Source organism: Camponotus floridanus, unplaced genomic scaffold (genome assembly GCF_003227725.1).
Source record: "Camponotus floridanus strain SB8 unplaced genomic scaffold, Cflo_v7.5 scaffold37, whole genome shotgun sequence".
NCBI classification, from domain to species: domain Eukaryota; kingdom Metazoa; phylum Arthropoda; class Insecta; order Hymenoptera; family Formicidae; genus Camponotus; species Camponotus floridanus.
Genome location: NW_020229514.1, coordinates 1,595,596 through 1,612,226, shown reverse-complemented (window position 1 = coordinate 1,612,226; position 16,631 = coordinate 1,595,596). Strand labels below are relative to the sequence as shown.

General features: G+C 31.7%; 1 protein-coding gene across 2 annotated transcripts; it reads left to right on the top strand.

The window, feature by feature from the left end:
• The first annotated feature begins 1,113 nt into the window (after positions 1 to 1,113).
• Positions 1,114 to 14,833, top strand: LOC105251507 (aquaporin AQPcic). 2 transcript variants are annotated; one of them, XM_011258364.3, is made up of 5 exons: positions 1,114 to 1,289; positions 9,328 to 9,515; positions 10,597 to 10,740; positions 12,160 to 12,621; positions 14,274 to 14,833. In XM_011258364.3, the coding sequence occupies exons 1-5, from the start codon at positions 1,265 to 1,267 to the stop codon at positions 14,280 to 14,282; spliced, it is 828 nt and encodes a 275-aa protein (XP_011256666.1). In that variant the 5' UTR covers positions 1,114 to 1,264; the 3' UTR covers positions 14,283 to 14,833. The 2 variants fall into 2 exon arrangements, with proteins under 2 accessions (XP_011256666.1, XP_011256665.1); XM_011258363.3 differs by lacking the exon at positions 1,114 to 1,289 and adding an exon at positions 8,784 to 8,978.
• The last annotated feature ends 1,798 nt before the right edge of the window (positions 14,834 to 16,631 follow it).

Genomic DNA, 16,631 nt, shown 5'->3' with positions numbered 1-16,631 from the left:
TGTGTTTTGCAGATATTTCCAAGTGGCTAAAAGTGACAATAAATACTCATTTTTTTATGTACAATTTACTTGCAGAAAGTTTAAATTTACTATCGATATTTATATATGGGTTTATATAAAAAATAATATCTTATATTTAAATTGTAATGATTTGGAATAAAAAAACTATTAAAAATTCAATATTTACTGATAATTTTGCTTTTGCCTAGAAAATACGTCGATATTTATCGATGTCTAAATCTTAAGGATAAAATCTTTTTAGGCTTGTCTTTAGTCGAGTCTAAATCTTAATCTGTTATAAAAAACATATAGCGGTCATATATAATTAAATCTTGAAAATACAGACGGTTTGGAGGCGTACTACGATAGAAAGATATAAAAATAGCGGTGATCATATATGAAAGAGTAAAACGCGCATTGTTGCGAAATATATTACGTCATAAATATTCGATTCCAAAAGAGTCCTTCGAGTTTTCGCAATCGATATTCTGAAATAGACATTGCAAGGTACATGTAATTCCAATTTTAAAAAATTTACACGATTTATCAGACGGGAAATTAAGATAAAAGAAAATAAAAAAATGATCAAAAGGTAAAAAAAAATATAATGAAACGACTCAAATAAGACAGGTACATTACAAATGACATTATTAAGCAACTTAGTCATTGTTTCTCAATTTGTTAGATGGTCCCATGGATTCCCGGGTTTTTTCGTGATTGTTACGTAAACAACGATAAAGACTAAAAACTTAATTACACAGAAAATTACTTCCTAGCATTGTTCGCGATGCAAAAAAATTTCTTAATCTCGATCTAACGTACATTAGAGATTCTACTTAAAAGTATAAATGTCGGATAAAATAGCCGGTATATAATATAAGAAAAATAGAGAGAGATAATGAAAGACTGACTTTGATAACCGTCGTCAGCCATTGCTGACAAACATACTCGATTTACAGTACCGTCGTTATTTCCGTGGGAGCCCCTTGTTCTAAAATTAACATCCCCGCCTAATTTTAATACACGGACGAATAGCAAGCGATGATGGGGCGTGCAGTCGCGTTGTTACATCACGCGAGCAGAAACCACGTGTCTTCTTCGCACGATAGAATGAAGTTACGATCGTATTCGCGGCTCACACAGAAGCCGGCTGACGGAGTGTGCGGGTGTCTCTCTTTCTTTCTCGCTTTGTGTTGAGACCTGTCTGTCCGGGACATTTGTGTTTGTAGTGTTGTGACACTCTCCGCTCGAGAGACGCTCCATCATGTCGGTGAACGATTTTAGCGCAAGTAAGAAACCTTCACTACAATCTCATCTCTCTTTTCATCAGAGAAATGTCACTTTGCGATGATAGTGGAATAAGTATAATTAATTGTTGAATTAATAGATTTCTAAGCCGGAGCCGGTATACTTTCTCGTGGTATCTTATGCGCGCAACATTGTTAGGGATCTTAAAAATAACATATTTAGAAAGTGTATTAACATCTACTCGATCGATATAAATTTTTATTTAGATCTTGTTTCGTTTTTTTCGATCATAATATTTTTCTACCAATTATTACTTATAAAAGCTAACTAAATTTATTATATTTTTCTTATTGAATAAATCTTAATTTCCAAAATTGTACTTTCGAGAACGTTTATTATTTAGAATGAAAATGTGACGCAGTCTATATCGAAGACTCAAGGTCTGAATAACTTATGAAAATAACATATTTATGAAAGGTCTCAAAACACAAAAGGTCTTGAAACACACAAGGTGTCGAAATGATATTCGCTTCTAAATCAATCTCAATATCACTGCTATTTATCATATTTATTTAAAATTTAATTATCAATCTTTAATATATCGTACATTTTTTATGTGAAATAAGTAAAACAAAGAATTATATTTAAGTTGAAGAAATTTAAATTTCAATATGATGAGTTAATAAATTTAACGTATAAATAATTCAACGAATTATAAGAGAATGATAAGACAAAAGCTGTAAATAAAGCTATTTATATGCATTATTGCAATCAGCCATTTCGAAATGAATTCTGTATTAGATTGCGTGCAAAAACTTGCTTCTTTGTGACATAACAATGTGATTGTCAATAGAAGTGGAAATAATATGTCGCTGTTCTTGAGTAGTTATTCCATAACATGGGGCCGTCGACCTTAATCCAGATACTGATATAATCTTCACCTTCAACTTTCGATTTAATAGAATTAAAATTCAATTTATTTTTACACTATGATGATACATCATAAAAAACACTAAATTAATATAAAAACTAAATTTCTTTATTTAATTATGTTGAAAAATTTATAGAAAAGTAAGTGAAACGGAAAAACTCAATTAAACAATCAAAAAAACAATATGTATTATATTATTACAAAAATAATGTCAAATTATTGTGAAGCTCTTTGCGATTCATTCCACGTAATGTAATGTCATTGCTACTCTCGCTATCGCTTAATTTAACGAAAGAAGAGAGTCATACGATGATCAAAGTGCATTTTTTAACATAGTCAGCAACAACAAACTTTTCCATTTATTATATAAAGAATATATATCATTTTTAATTCAAGATAATTTATCAATGCAGTTATTTAGTTTTTCTGTCTTTTTCTCTCTGTATTATAAATTTTATATTTATATTTTTACATTTATTTTATATTTTAAATATATTTTATATTTTTAAATTTGAAAATATGTATGTGTATTTATAAATATTTACATCTTTTTTTAATATTTCTCGTTTATTTAAAAAAACTTTTAAATTTAACGATTAAAATAAATGCACACTAATTAAATATTATCAAAAATATAATTTTATGTGATTAACAATAGTTTATGTTGTAATCGCAAAATATTCCGCATGCATGCTATATTAGATATAATTTGTTGTAACACGATTCATGATAACATAATCGTATGTTGCAGCAGACAAGACCTATTGCACGACAATTCTTGTCTTCACGCAATTATGTTGGTTACGTGACAAATGTTGATTAATCTTTAAGATTTGGTGTACATACGTGGAATCAAATTTAATTCAAATAATATTTAAGTTGTTACCATATTTCCATCATTAATTGATGGAATTATAATATATTCAAAAGCTATGTCATCTTTCTCAAATTCTATCCAATTGCTCGCGTCACGAATTTCTTCGATTTGCTTTTATTTAACATTAAGTTCTAATTTTATCTGTGGGATATTACGATAAAAAATTCCTAAAAATCCTTTACGAAAAATATAGTAGAGTAATTTCTGAAATTTAGATATGAATATACATTTCTATTCAAATCTAGGAATATTTCGTCACGAAATTGCGATGTACAGTTTCAAGGATTTCTTCTTCATTCGTTCCGACTAAGGTATTTTTATCGACGAGCAGTGAGAGATTGTTTTGTCGATATGAGTAACAGATTGCTTACGCGTCGGGTTTTCCTACCTATTGTATCTCAAGATACAATTTTTCACGCTCGCCCACTTATGCGCCTTATTAAATGATACATTATAGTGATACATAACGTGTATTTATCTGCTCATCCGAGATAAGATTGTAGTTCCAATGGTAACATTCTCTTTGACTGGCAATTTGAACTTATTGGCAACCATGTGTTAATATTGAACGAGATATAATCTCGATTTTATAACGATTTTGATAATAAAATCTTATTTGCGCTACCATTTAGTAAATAAACGTTAAAATTGCAACACAATATTGATTATCTTAGCTTAGGAAAAATGCAAATGAAAAATGTAAAAAATGTAAAAAGCTAATATATATCTATGTATTAATGCAAACATAATATATATATATATATATATATATATATATATATACATTTATTAAAAATATACTTTAGATATTTTTATTACCGTGATAAAAACTTGTCTTATCGTTCTAAGTATAATAATAATATTTTACGCCTCTTTAATATATCTAAAAGATTACCAGCACTTATGACATTAGCAATAAAAATTTGGCAGATAAAATTAAAATTGTATTATTAAGTTCTATCGCGCGATAATTAATGTTTTCTGATGTGATAAAATTTTTTATAAACTTTAATTTCCGATTCGGATCTACGTATACGCAAATAAAATTTCGTCGATATCGTACATTACATTTGCAGAGACTTCATTTACATATTTATCCAACATATTTCAACAGGGAAAGATCATTTTACGAGAATATGTTTGTTCAACGGTTGTTGCGATTAGACTTTCGACTCATCGCTCGTAATGGACTTTATCGTCTTAGTGTGTGAAAACAAACTCAGTCTCAATATTGCGATATATACACAAGTTTATAGAATTGCTCCACGGTTATCTCAATTCTGCTAAGTAAACGCTGATCGATAATTAATGAGAACGCATTAATTATCGATCAGCATTAATTACGCTTGGCAAAGAGAAAACTTTTTTTTTTATGACACATATATCTTCCGAAATGCAACGCGTCGTACAATTATTGGTATCGATGCAAAACGAGAATTGTGTGGATATAAATTTCGCAAGATGACAAGCGAGACCGGAAAAATTATTCGTCCTGGTTGTATTTATTCATTATTATACTAGTTGAAAAAATAAAAATTAATCTCACGAAACAAAATTATGTCAAGGAAAATGAGCGATACAAATTGGCGAAACAAATTAAAAGATATAAATATTTTTTTCATAATATTTATATAATTTTTGATATTTAATATTCTTTCTAATAAACTTTTGTTGCAACCTGTACGTTAGCAGTAGCTTGATGTGATAATTGCATAATATCAGCGTAAGCTAATTAAACAAGTTTTTCTTCTGTCATAAAGTAGATTTTTACTTCCTCTAACGGAAACGAAAAAAACTCGCTTATCGTTGGAGGTTAAAAGATGACTTTTACATTCTTGTTATTCATCAGTTTAGATCTCACAAATATGCATCGTGATACGATGCCAATTGCAAACTTTATTACTTGGTTGTTATTATTGTATAAAGCAGTGACGTCAATATTCAAAAAAACATGTATAAGTTGTACAGAAATATATTATCGTCCACGATAAAAAGAGCGAGTAATATATCGAGGCTAATTAGAATAGATTTTCCATACAAAATAAATGTGCAAAAGAAAAATAAATCTACAAAATGTTGACTCAAAGCGTACAATTCGTGTACAGATCCAATTCACTAAAACTGTGTCAATTCTTGATATGACAAAATTACACATGTTCAATCCTTTCTTCAAATATGTCTATCTCAAAATATGTAAATTTTCATTCATGAAAGTATCACGAGTGAAATTTTAACAATTCTTGCATCTCTTAGACTAAAATCTTTTAAATTGGCGTATCTTTGAAAAGACGAGACTTAAAAAAACGCGAGTTTTCTGCATTCAAAATCGGAAAAAAAGAATTGTTTGTAAGCGAAAATAGGACTCAATGAATGAATAAGAATCGATCCTCGCGGTCTTCAGATGGACAAAGAAATTACGCCGACTTATTGTCAGTACGGATCATTAGTCAATTTGCGTTGGCTAACGTTTAACTTACGCTCGCGCGCGTTTATCGGTCTAATAGGCAGATTATACCGGCTAATTGCTACGTAATCTCCTGGCAGCGCTCCCGCCAAAATTAGCCGATTGTATGCAGATCGTAGATTAAAGCTTCGTTAGCCCATTGCGGGCGAATGATCGAACGACGATTAGCGGCGAGCGCAACAAATGTGTCGAGACGAAGAAGTTGCAGCTTCTTCTTGCGCGTCCCATCCATCTTCCTTAGACAAGTTTCAAGCTGTCAATGTTAACGATCGACTCGCGGCAGCCGGGATTTGATTCATCGACATATATTTACGTGGCAGGTTAAAATTATCACATAATTTTAATGATTCACTCGAGTCGCGATTACGTGTAGCGCATCGATGTATCCAATTGCAGATTGCGGTAATTTTTAGAATCATAAATACGATTCGACCGCAAATTACTCATCTAGTAAGAAGTAAGAGCAATTGAAATCACGAATAAAATCAATTTGATGTAACAAATTAATAAACTCTTCTATGAATTCATTCTTTGATAGCAATAATTGCACAGTTGCTATAATGTCTAATCTCTTTGTTAGAATTCGCAAATCTATCGATAATAAATCAAGTATAATAGAAGAGAAGAATGCAATGGCGTTTCCGCTTAGAGCGAAAAATTATAAAATCAAATAATCAATGTCAAGAATTTCATGGAAATTTATAACAGTCGAAGACTATTAAGCATGCAAATTGCATGCGATTAATTCAATGAAATTATGCGATACTTTGATGCACCGCAAATATATTTTATCGCGAACAGATAATGTTTCTATCGTAATATAAAAATATAACGGTCTTGAAATATTATATAAGCAGTAGCTTTTTCTTTAAAAATATATATTTGTCTGCTCTTATCACGCGCGATATTCATTCGCTATCACCGGATAAGTATTATCGACAGATTCTGAAAGTGAAGTTGTCGACTGCTAAATCCTTTCCTGTCTTTCACAATATCCACGATAAAGCTCAAATATTTTATCGTTGACCAGTGACCCATGTTGGGCAAAATGTATTCGCGAATAACACACGACACAATAACGATTTTAGATATAGGATTAGCGGATATAAAATGTAGCATTCAATATTGTCTAGATTTGATCATGTACAATGTAATCATATATAATTACATAAGTATATAATTATATAAGTGCAATCAACATATATAATTATATAATTATAATTATATAAGTGATAAGAAACCAAAATATTTTTAATACATATGATATGATATAGAATATCTTTTAGATAAGATAATTGCTAATTGTCAAGCTTATCGATCAGAAAATATTAGAAGACTATTAGCGAAAAATATTATTTGCTTTTTTATTATTTAGCCGGAGAATTAGAAAGATCGCGTGAACAAACAAGTCGCCGTATTTTCCTTTTTACAGTGAGAAAATCAATACATTTGTTAATGTTTTACACAGAGAATTGTTGGTATAATTTATGCTCCTACAATATTTATAGAACGCTCTTTACAAGAATGCAGCATAAAAGATTCAGTTGCAGTCGGGATAAACACTCTTGTTTTCATGTTGCAATTTTGAAATATTCCGTTCTCGCAATATATTTATAGTTTGTGCTTTTAATAAAACTGAGATAAAAATATAGCTTCACACGAAAGTCATATCTATTTTGCAATTGAAATCTTTTGCGATTATTTCTACACTATTATTACCAGATGTCGCATCGATATAGCGAAATAAATTAAGCGATAAGTCCAATAATCCAATGGATATAAATATAAATCTTTATGAATTCTTCATCACATTCATCACTGATAGTTTAAATGTATCAATCGATTAGTAAATTTGCCATTTATAAAATGATTTTTGTTAATCGCGAAATATAGACACCACTGTTGATAGTTACTTTCACTCTGCACGAGAGGACAGTCCTGTCAAAAAGTTTCTTTTCTGACCAAAATATGGGTCAGAGAAGAGAAATATACATATAACTCTAAAATATTCGATCCACATTTTAATTTAGTGCTCTATTTATGTTTGCATCGATATTCGACAAAATGTTCATAAAAATTACGATAATTTACACTATTTTTCATTAAATTGAAAGGCCAATATTAATGCAACTATGTTAAGCATATGATTGCCAGAGATGCAATTTTAATCAAAACATATCATCTTAACAAGGTTAATCATAGCTAAATTATAATGATACCATAAAGCGTGCAAATGCATCCAATTTTTATCGCGTCGTATACCGTGCGATAAAAGAGCCAGCTGCTCTAACTGTGAAGAAAAAGTAAAAAGAAAGAATGTCCTCCTCATTCTTATTAATGGTTTTTATGGGCTATCATCTAGCGAAGACCCTCCTCTACTAAAAAAGCGATTTTCCACGTGCGTGTTTCAAGAGACGGAATAAAAAAGAAACGGAATGCCGATGAAAAAATTTTAGTGCAATAGCGGCATAGATTCATAATTTATTAAAGCATATTTTTTAAATGATATGTGTATATATATTTTTTTAATTATGTTTTTATATCTCATTAATTATAATGTAATTTTTTCTAAAGTCGCAGAAAATTTAACATATATATAAAACATAAATTTTAATATTTTCCTGTTTCAAGAGAAGCATCCCAGGTAGCACATGTTCGTTTTACATATGTTTCTTAAACGTATCCAATATTTTTTAATCATAAAGCATTAATAAGAAACGTTTTATTTCATTGATTTCCAGTAGAAACGCTTATTTTTTATTACTTTATCTTATATTTTACTAATTATAATCAGTGAAAGTCAAATTTCACTATAAAATCAGTAATCACTTCGTTCGTTTACCGGTACGGTGCACTATTTTTCTCGTACTTAAATTTTAATCATGAGAATGAAATTATATAATGAATAAAAAAACGTATTTTAAACGTTTTTTTATCAGAAAAGAAACATATTCCTTATCGTTTTTTAAGGATTTTAACTAATTAGAAACGTTTTCTAGAGTCGGTTATGAAACACTTCGAAGAAACATTTGTGAAACGTTTTTGAAACGAATATGTGTGCTACCTAGGACAGTTCTTGAAATCTTGAATTGCTTCAAAGCCACAATAGATTTCTCGAGAAGCGCACAGTAATATTTAAAGCTAATTCATGCGAAACGCTACGTAACCTGCTGCGTAATCATCGGATTTAATCTATCTCTTCCGCCCGGCGCAAAATAAATATTTGCGTGAGTGCAAATTGAACAGCTTCGTTTAAAAAAACGAATGACAGTCGAGTTATTATTAATACACGCATCGTACATCGATGTTGAGTATAGCATAACATGCGTCAACCTTGTGCGAATGGCGATGTTGTATCTGCCTTTCGTGAAAGTTATTCTATCGGTGGCAGCCGTAGACTGTGCACGTTTCTTCGACATAGTGTGGCAAAATGTGGCGGAATCGCCGTAAGACAAGAGGCAAGTAACGTAACGACATCGAGAATCGCGTATCCTTTGACATTATCGCGCGATCGCGTCGTAAAGTCGCTAGTAAAGACACCTGTCTAGTAGAAAAAATCGAAAATTTCATTTCAAAAGATGATCCGTAAATAATGGCTCATTTCGAGAAGCAACTCCGATATTTCTTAAAGTGAAATTTCGGTAATAATTTAGGTAAAAATTAAGTAAAAAGTGAGAATTAAAATTATACATGTGTGTGCAACGATTAATAAATACTTAATTCCTCGTGTAAAATTTAAATAAGTCAATTTTGTGATTGGAAAGGATATATACAATATTTCTTCTCTATCGAAGAAATGCTTTCCAGGATTAAAAAGATGGGTGGAAGGAGAGGATACGTTGAAGAGCACTCTCGTCGCTGGAGCAGCGGAACTGATTGGTACATCCATCTTGGTGTTTGTGGGATGCATGGGTTGTGTAGCGAGCCTCGGCGTCGTGCCTCCTCATTTACAGATAACGCTAACCTTCGGTTTAGCGGTTATGGTGGTAATCCAGGTTAGTAGGTAGTCGGAAGTCTTCGGTTAACACATAACTAATCGCTCTCTATATTATTATCTTATCTTCGCGTGCATTTAAAATTAGGTAAAAACTACGACTTCACGAATCACGACTGTATGTAATACCAGACATTATTCTTGCACGCGCGCGATTCTCTTTTAATTTCTTTTCCTTCAAGAATTACCTCAACAGAATTATGTAATATCGCAGTTATTAAATTTATAGCATAATCGCGCGATTACATTCCATTTATCCATGTTATTATGGTTATTTATAATATCCCATTCTCCGCATTATCATAATATCATTACACATTTAATATATCATTGTAATGCTATAATAAAATTAAAAATTGCACGTCTTTTATTATATTATATTAGATTAATAAATAATATAATATAATAAAAATAAATAAAAATAAATAAATAGAAATAATGTAATAAAAGACATGTAATTTTTAAAATTCGAAGCTTAAAATATTCTAAATAAATAATGATAATTATATACGACAAGGCTAACATGATTTTTGCGATATTTCTGCGCGAGTAATTTCCGAGTAAACAACACCAAAGCTCGAACCGGTTTAAGAGAGAGAAAGAGATGAATAAATTTATTTTTATAATTTATTCATAAAAGAGCGATAATTGAAGTACGATATATTTTTCCAATATGAAAAATTAAACTCGTCGATATTTATTTCATTATATGTGTGTCGCCGATTAAGATTATCGCCGATTTATTTATTATATATATCGTACGAATTTTTCAATATTGCACACTATAAGCGCATTTTATCTCTTTTGTACTTTTTTATTTGTCGCCTTTCGCTCGTATTCGAAAATAGAATTACGTCAAAACATGGTAAAATCGTGCCGCGGTTCGTTAGCGAATACTCCAATTTTTCTAATATTATATAGCGCATACATTTCATTAGCTTTCATTTACCTCGCTTCGTAATTTATATCCGTACCACGGTAATTCGCAATTTGTTACGACGCGCTTGTTAATAAAGCGCAACATTAGAGTTAGCATATTATCGGTGATTAAAAATTTTCTCTTTGATTTTCTGTTTCCACAGTGTGTCGGCCACATCAGTCAGGCTCATGTTAATCCAGCAATCACCGTGGGAGCTGTCGTTCTTGGGAAAAAAACTATTCCCCAGGCCTTAGTTTACCTTATTTCTCAATTGATAGGTGCCATTATGGGTTATGGTATGCTCAAGGTCAGTATAAGGAAATTTACATAATCTTCCTTTTATTTTTCTATTAAATAATTGCATTTAACTACAGGCAAACAAAAAAGAATAAATGTATTGGTTTGTGTATTGATAATCGTCATAAAAAAATTACGCGAAATTTAATAAAATTGTTATTTCGTAAATATGTATATCTAATTATGTCATAGATATATATTATTGTTTATAATATTCCTTACGTTAAGCGGTTTAATGTTTCATTTACGAACAAAATTAATAGAATATTGCAATGATTAAATATTACGTATATAATGAACTGAGTTAACTGAGCGAACGAAACATCGTTATGTATAAATATAGAAATGATAGAGAGATACTTTCTAGTTTTGTTGAGACACATACATAGCGACCTTCGACATATTTGTCGTCACAATTTGAGCTACATATATATCGCTGGAACGACACAAATATGTGTGAGTTTCATTAAAGAGCCAATTAAGACATTTCGCTTCGAATCATCGTATCTTAATGAACGATTATTGAGCAACAACAGATTGACGATATTTATGGAGTTATAGAGTGAGACAGAAATAAATCGAGAAATCTTTCCGGCTGGTTTCTATCAACGCGCAGCGAAACGCGGGGGTCATAACCTTTGTTTAATCAGTAATTCAGTACACGTGTTACACGATTAATATTTCATGCTTTCGTAATCAGAAAAAAGCTTTACTGTTGCGGTATCTCTGCGTCTTTCATAGCGACATGTCGACGTGGTAACCCAGATAAAGCGAGCAAAATAAATAATAATAATAATTGCATCCTTTTCTATAAATGAAAGATGTATTCTTCAGGGTTCATCGATCGCGAAAAACAGAACGAAACTCGATATTCATTATGCTACGTCCTATAAAAGAAACTAATAATTCCGGTAAGAGACAAGAGCAAAACTGTTTTAATATAATGGTATAAAGCAAAAGAATATTGCATAAATAATACTTTGTACATATTTCATATTTTTAAAGCGTGCGTAAATATCTTTTTTGTTATGACAGTTATTTAATCGCATAATCTGCAATTTATAAAATTTAATAATTGTATAAAATTCATATTATACGAACACAAATATTTTTATAAATAATATTCAATTTTATTTTAATTATGCGCGCATTTTTAGTAAAATAACATAAATACAACAACAGACGTCTGTTAATGCAGCAGCTTTTATTTTTTCTCCATAATAAAATTTAATTCCGTTTTATTTTCCGTAATAAAATCCTTTATTTAGTTTAACAATAAACTAAAGAGAAAAATTGTCGAAACGCGACAATATTAATCACGTTTCAAAAAGAAAAATTTACATCTATTAAATTTACATCTATTAAATAATTAAATAATTTACATCTATTAAATAATTAAAGCCTCGATTGATTTCAATGTTCTTTCCAGGTGGTAACCCCGGGGAATCGTTTAACGTCCGGTACAGTCGAACAGTCGAATCTGTTTTGCGTGACCGATCTGCACACCGAAGTGTCCGCGATGCAGGGTCTGCTCCTCGAAGGAATCGCCACCGGCATTCTGATGCTGGTATTCTGCTCCGTGACAGACCCGAGAAACGAGAGGAACACGGATTCGATACCGATCAAGTTCGGTCTTACGGTGACCGTGTTGGCGACCGCAACCGGGCCCTATACCGGTGCCAGCATGAACCCGGTAAGATCGTTCGCGCCCGCGATGTGGAATAATGAATGGACGCATCAGTGGCTCTACTGGTTCGGACCGATCGGCGGAGCCCTAATCGCCTCGTTCGCATACAGAACTATCTTTGGCGTTCCCGAAAAAATTCCCGATGATGAAGAGCCCACCGCCGAAGCGGTTGCGCTCAACAGCGTGGACATCCACAAAACCGAGGTGAGATAATTGAATGGTTAATAAGGAGGAAAACTTAAGACAACATGTTATATTATCGACATAATTTTGTCTTCTATTGTAAAGTAATTAAATCGTGCCATAAATTGTGCAAATGAGAAAGCGCGCAATAACTGTATTATTAAAATGTCACATGTAATTAAATTATTTTTGCAAGAGTCAATCAAAAAGTACTTTGTAAGTTAATTCAAATAAAATTCAAAGAGATATTTCATTAAATGTATTGTAATATGTTAAAATACACGAAAATATTTATTATTAATGACAAATATTACAAAGAAGTAAATAATTCGTTAAATTGCATCCGTTATTATTAATATTACAGTTGTGTCCTTTTTATCGCATCAGAAATTATTTGCGCATATTTACACAGTTATCAACTGTTGTAATTAAAAAATTTATTTTAATATAAAATATTATATTTCCACTTGTCTACAATTAGTTAAATATTATAATCCTTCAAATATAATTTATTCGCGACGATAGAAATAATAATTTACATAAGTTACTACTTTTCGGCATTTTTTTTCAGCATCGAAAAAAATTAAGCTAACAAACATCAACAGCTGAATTTTGTTTTTTATATTTAGTTTAACACAACGATGAAAATTTCGAAATGCGTGCGAATATCTCACGTAAGAGAAATTACCTCTCGTTCCAGCAATAATTCTCGTTAACGACGTTTCGGCGAAATTAACAGCCATCTTCATGCGACTTTTAACGGCTCTTTAAAATACGAGAGAGACGAGATTCACGTGATTTTATCATGTAAACGCCATAGCCGCTATGCATCAGGGCGCTTCGCATGACGCGGATTATCTTGTAAGAGCCAACCGTAAAGGTCGACGATAAATCGCTAGGTAGGCAAGGAAGTTCAGTAAAACTGGTTTTACGGGACGTTACTGGAGAGCTGGATTTAACATCGTCGGTTTACCCCGATTGTCGCGAGCTTTAAAGTAGATAAGAAATAGAGTGGGGTCCGTCTCAACGATATTGTATTTTATTCTGTACATATCCCTCCTTATTTCATCGTAGGATTGCGATTTTACTCGCATGCGAACACAATCGCTTGAAAGCCCTCTCAACAAAAACGACCTAATTTGGACGCGTAAAAGCGTACTTTAACTATTACGACAAAAGCATGGTGCGAGAATATTAAAACAATTCTTAAAAGTCTGCGTGTATCTTTGCGTTTTTCGCAGCATTTAAAAGGTTGCCGTCTTCTTCGTTAAATACCGCACGTTATGAAATATTCTCCTGATTTTTATCTGAGAGATTTTGTGAGATGTCAGAGAAAATTAATTTTAATTACGTTGCAACTGAAAATACTATCCTAATTATAAACTTTCGAGCAGCAAGAAATAATTTTCAATCGTTTAGTAAAATATAACGCTAGATTATGTTCGGTCAATATTAATTGTTAGACCGCTATTTATTAACCGCAACACTGCGCGTGGTGGATACCCGTTATTTAGCCAATCCTATGATTATTAGCGATCCTCAAACATCCTCATTTTCCCGCGGTATTTTCAAGCGTAAAATATATTTCCGTGATTCGTGATTTTCGATTCAGTTGCAACCGCGGTTTAAAATACAGGTCGAAATTAATTGACGATTCCGCATTCCTCTTGCAGCAGTCCTAATTTCGGTGGCGAAACGGACATAATCAAAGTAACAGGCGGTAAAAAGAAGCTGAAACTCGGTCAACATTTTCTCAACACGAAGAAAAATTTCAAAAATTTCTCTTGATGAAGACAGGTACTCCAAAACGCACGGATTCAAATAGTCAGAATCATGAAAGGAGCTTCAATCGGAAGATATTGTACTCGGAATCTCCTCAGGATCATCGTCAACATAAAATGACGTAGCCATCATCACGTGCGTATCCTCGTGAAACCGCAAATCACGCCGTTTTTATGTTAATTTTACAAACGCGATTGTGTTTTATCATCATTGTTATCTTTTTTCAATGACCCAGTTTAAATTGCAATCGATAAATCAAACTCTCGGGTTCTTTTATCGAATTTAAATATCTAATTAAATGCTTGCCCATGTTTAATGAAAGATTATCCTGATAAAACTCACGCGCAAAAGCATCTCGATCGTCACAATCGTCGAGAGACTCGTAATCTTGTCATTAAACGTCAAATGAAATGTAAAATTAATTTCGAATAAACCGTTGTGTGCCACTTTCTCTCTGTAATATAGTACATTCGCTATAAAATACCTCAATCATCTCTCTACAAGTTTATATATATATATATATATTTTTTTTTTCTTCATCTACTGTACGTACTATTAGAGATATAAGTATAAATTTATGATTCGATGAGAATAGGAATGTGGGGAATAAGCATTTTGAAAAATGTACATCTAATTGCAAAAGAAAAGATATTTCAATTTTGAAATTAATTCTTTTATTTTTAATTTGATAATAAAATGTAAAATAAATCAAATTTCACGAAATTTGAAATCTATAGTGCCATATTTTTATTCTCTTTGATTCGTACCTTCTGTGGCATGTTTAATATATTATAGTTATCGTAATCCGATATACGTTATAATACTCTTGTGCGATATTGCTTGATGAACTTTACTTGATGTTATCCGTTCGTTTAGACAGAGCGGACTGTTTCGTATTCGCGTTTGTTAGTCGTTCGATCGCCGCAAGCGAAAATGTCAATTCGCGAACGGCAAAAGAGTCGCGACCGATGACTCTTTACGTACCTATTTTTGTTACATGAATGCATACACTATCGTTATTTCTATAGTCATATACGCTTGCTGCAAGCTATCGCTATAGTAGGAAAAGCATTTTGTTCGCTGGAAAAAAAGATGACACTTTCCAGATGATGAGGGGCAGCTTTCAAGCATTTTTAAACAAGTAACGTTTTACTATTTATAAATTTTATCAACAGACGCACAAATATATATGTGTAAATATAAAATGACATAATCTCATTAATTATCTGTCCATTCGTATTATCCTACGTATCCTGCAGGACGAATTGTCTGCTTAACATAAAGGACAATTCGAAAGAATATTTTTGAAGAATTAGTGTATTGCATTTTATTTTTTAAGTTTCTACTTTTTAAATATACAACTTGATCGATATTTAATTAAAAGAAGATTAAACTTTTAGTTAAGTTCTAATGTTAATTTGTGCACGCGATAAGTATAAATGATAGAATAATCAATAATTGCATGTATGTGAAAAAAAAATTTCTACGATGAATATTGTAATAAAAGATGTTGCATTTATGGAGGATACCTTTTATATCTGTAACAAATTTCTCTTCCCAATTTTATCATTTCAATTATTTATTCTGTTTTACTTTTAGCAAAGATATATAAGCTGGTCGATATCCTGCTGTTTTATAACAGATTTTTTAGGAAATATTAATAATCTTCGCATGCGCATTTTAATTGAGTTTTATGCTCGCGTAGCGCGATAAATGAAAACGCGTAAATAAAAATAACTTTGATTGAGAAGGATTGAGCGAGTGTCATCGAAAAAAATATGACGTGCGTAAAAAGTGTAACTTTTTGATTTTCCCCTTTGCCGCAGGCTGTCTGCCGTCAAAATTTTGTAACTCGTTCGCGAATCTACGCTGCCAGTCCCGATCGCGTCAGGATACAAACACTTCATCAATTTGTCCGAAACGATAAAAAAAAAAATATGACAGAGACTAAAACAGCGTCATGTCTCTTTTCGTACATTTTAATCGCTACGTCGTTAATCGGCCATCGATTGCACGACTATTTGGACGTGCGCAATATTTGTAATGTCACGTTTAAATTATAGTCGCCTAACAAATTATAATTGTCTCTGAATACGCGTGTGATCATTAATACCGGCCTTTGACTGTGACATATTGCAGCGGTATTGCGGAAATTGTAACAAGAATGTAGAATATTTATAATATTCTTTTGTTCCTCTTGCAATAATATACATTTTCGTGTCTATTTTTATAACCTGCAACAAGCCACC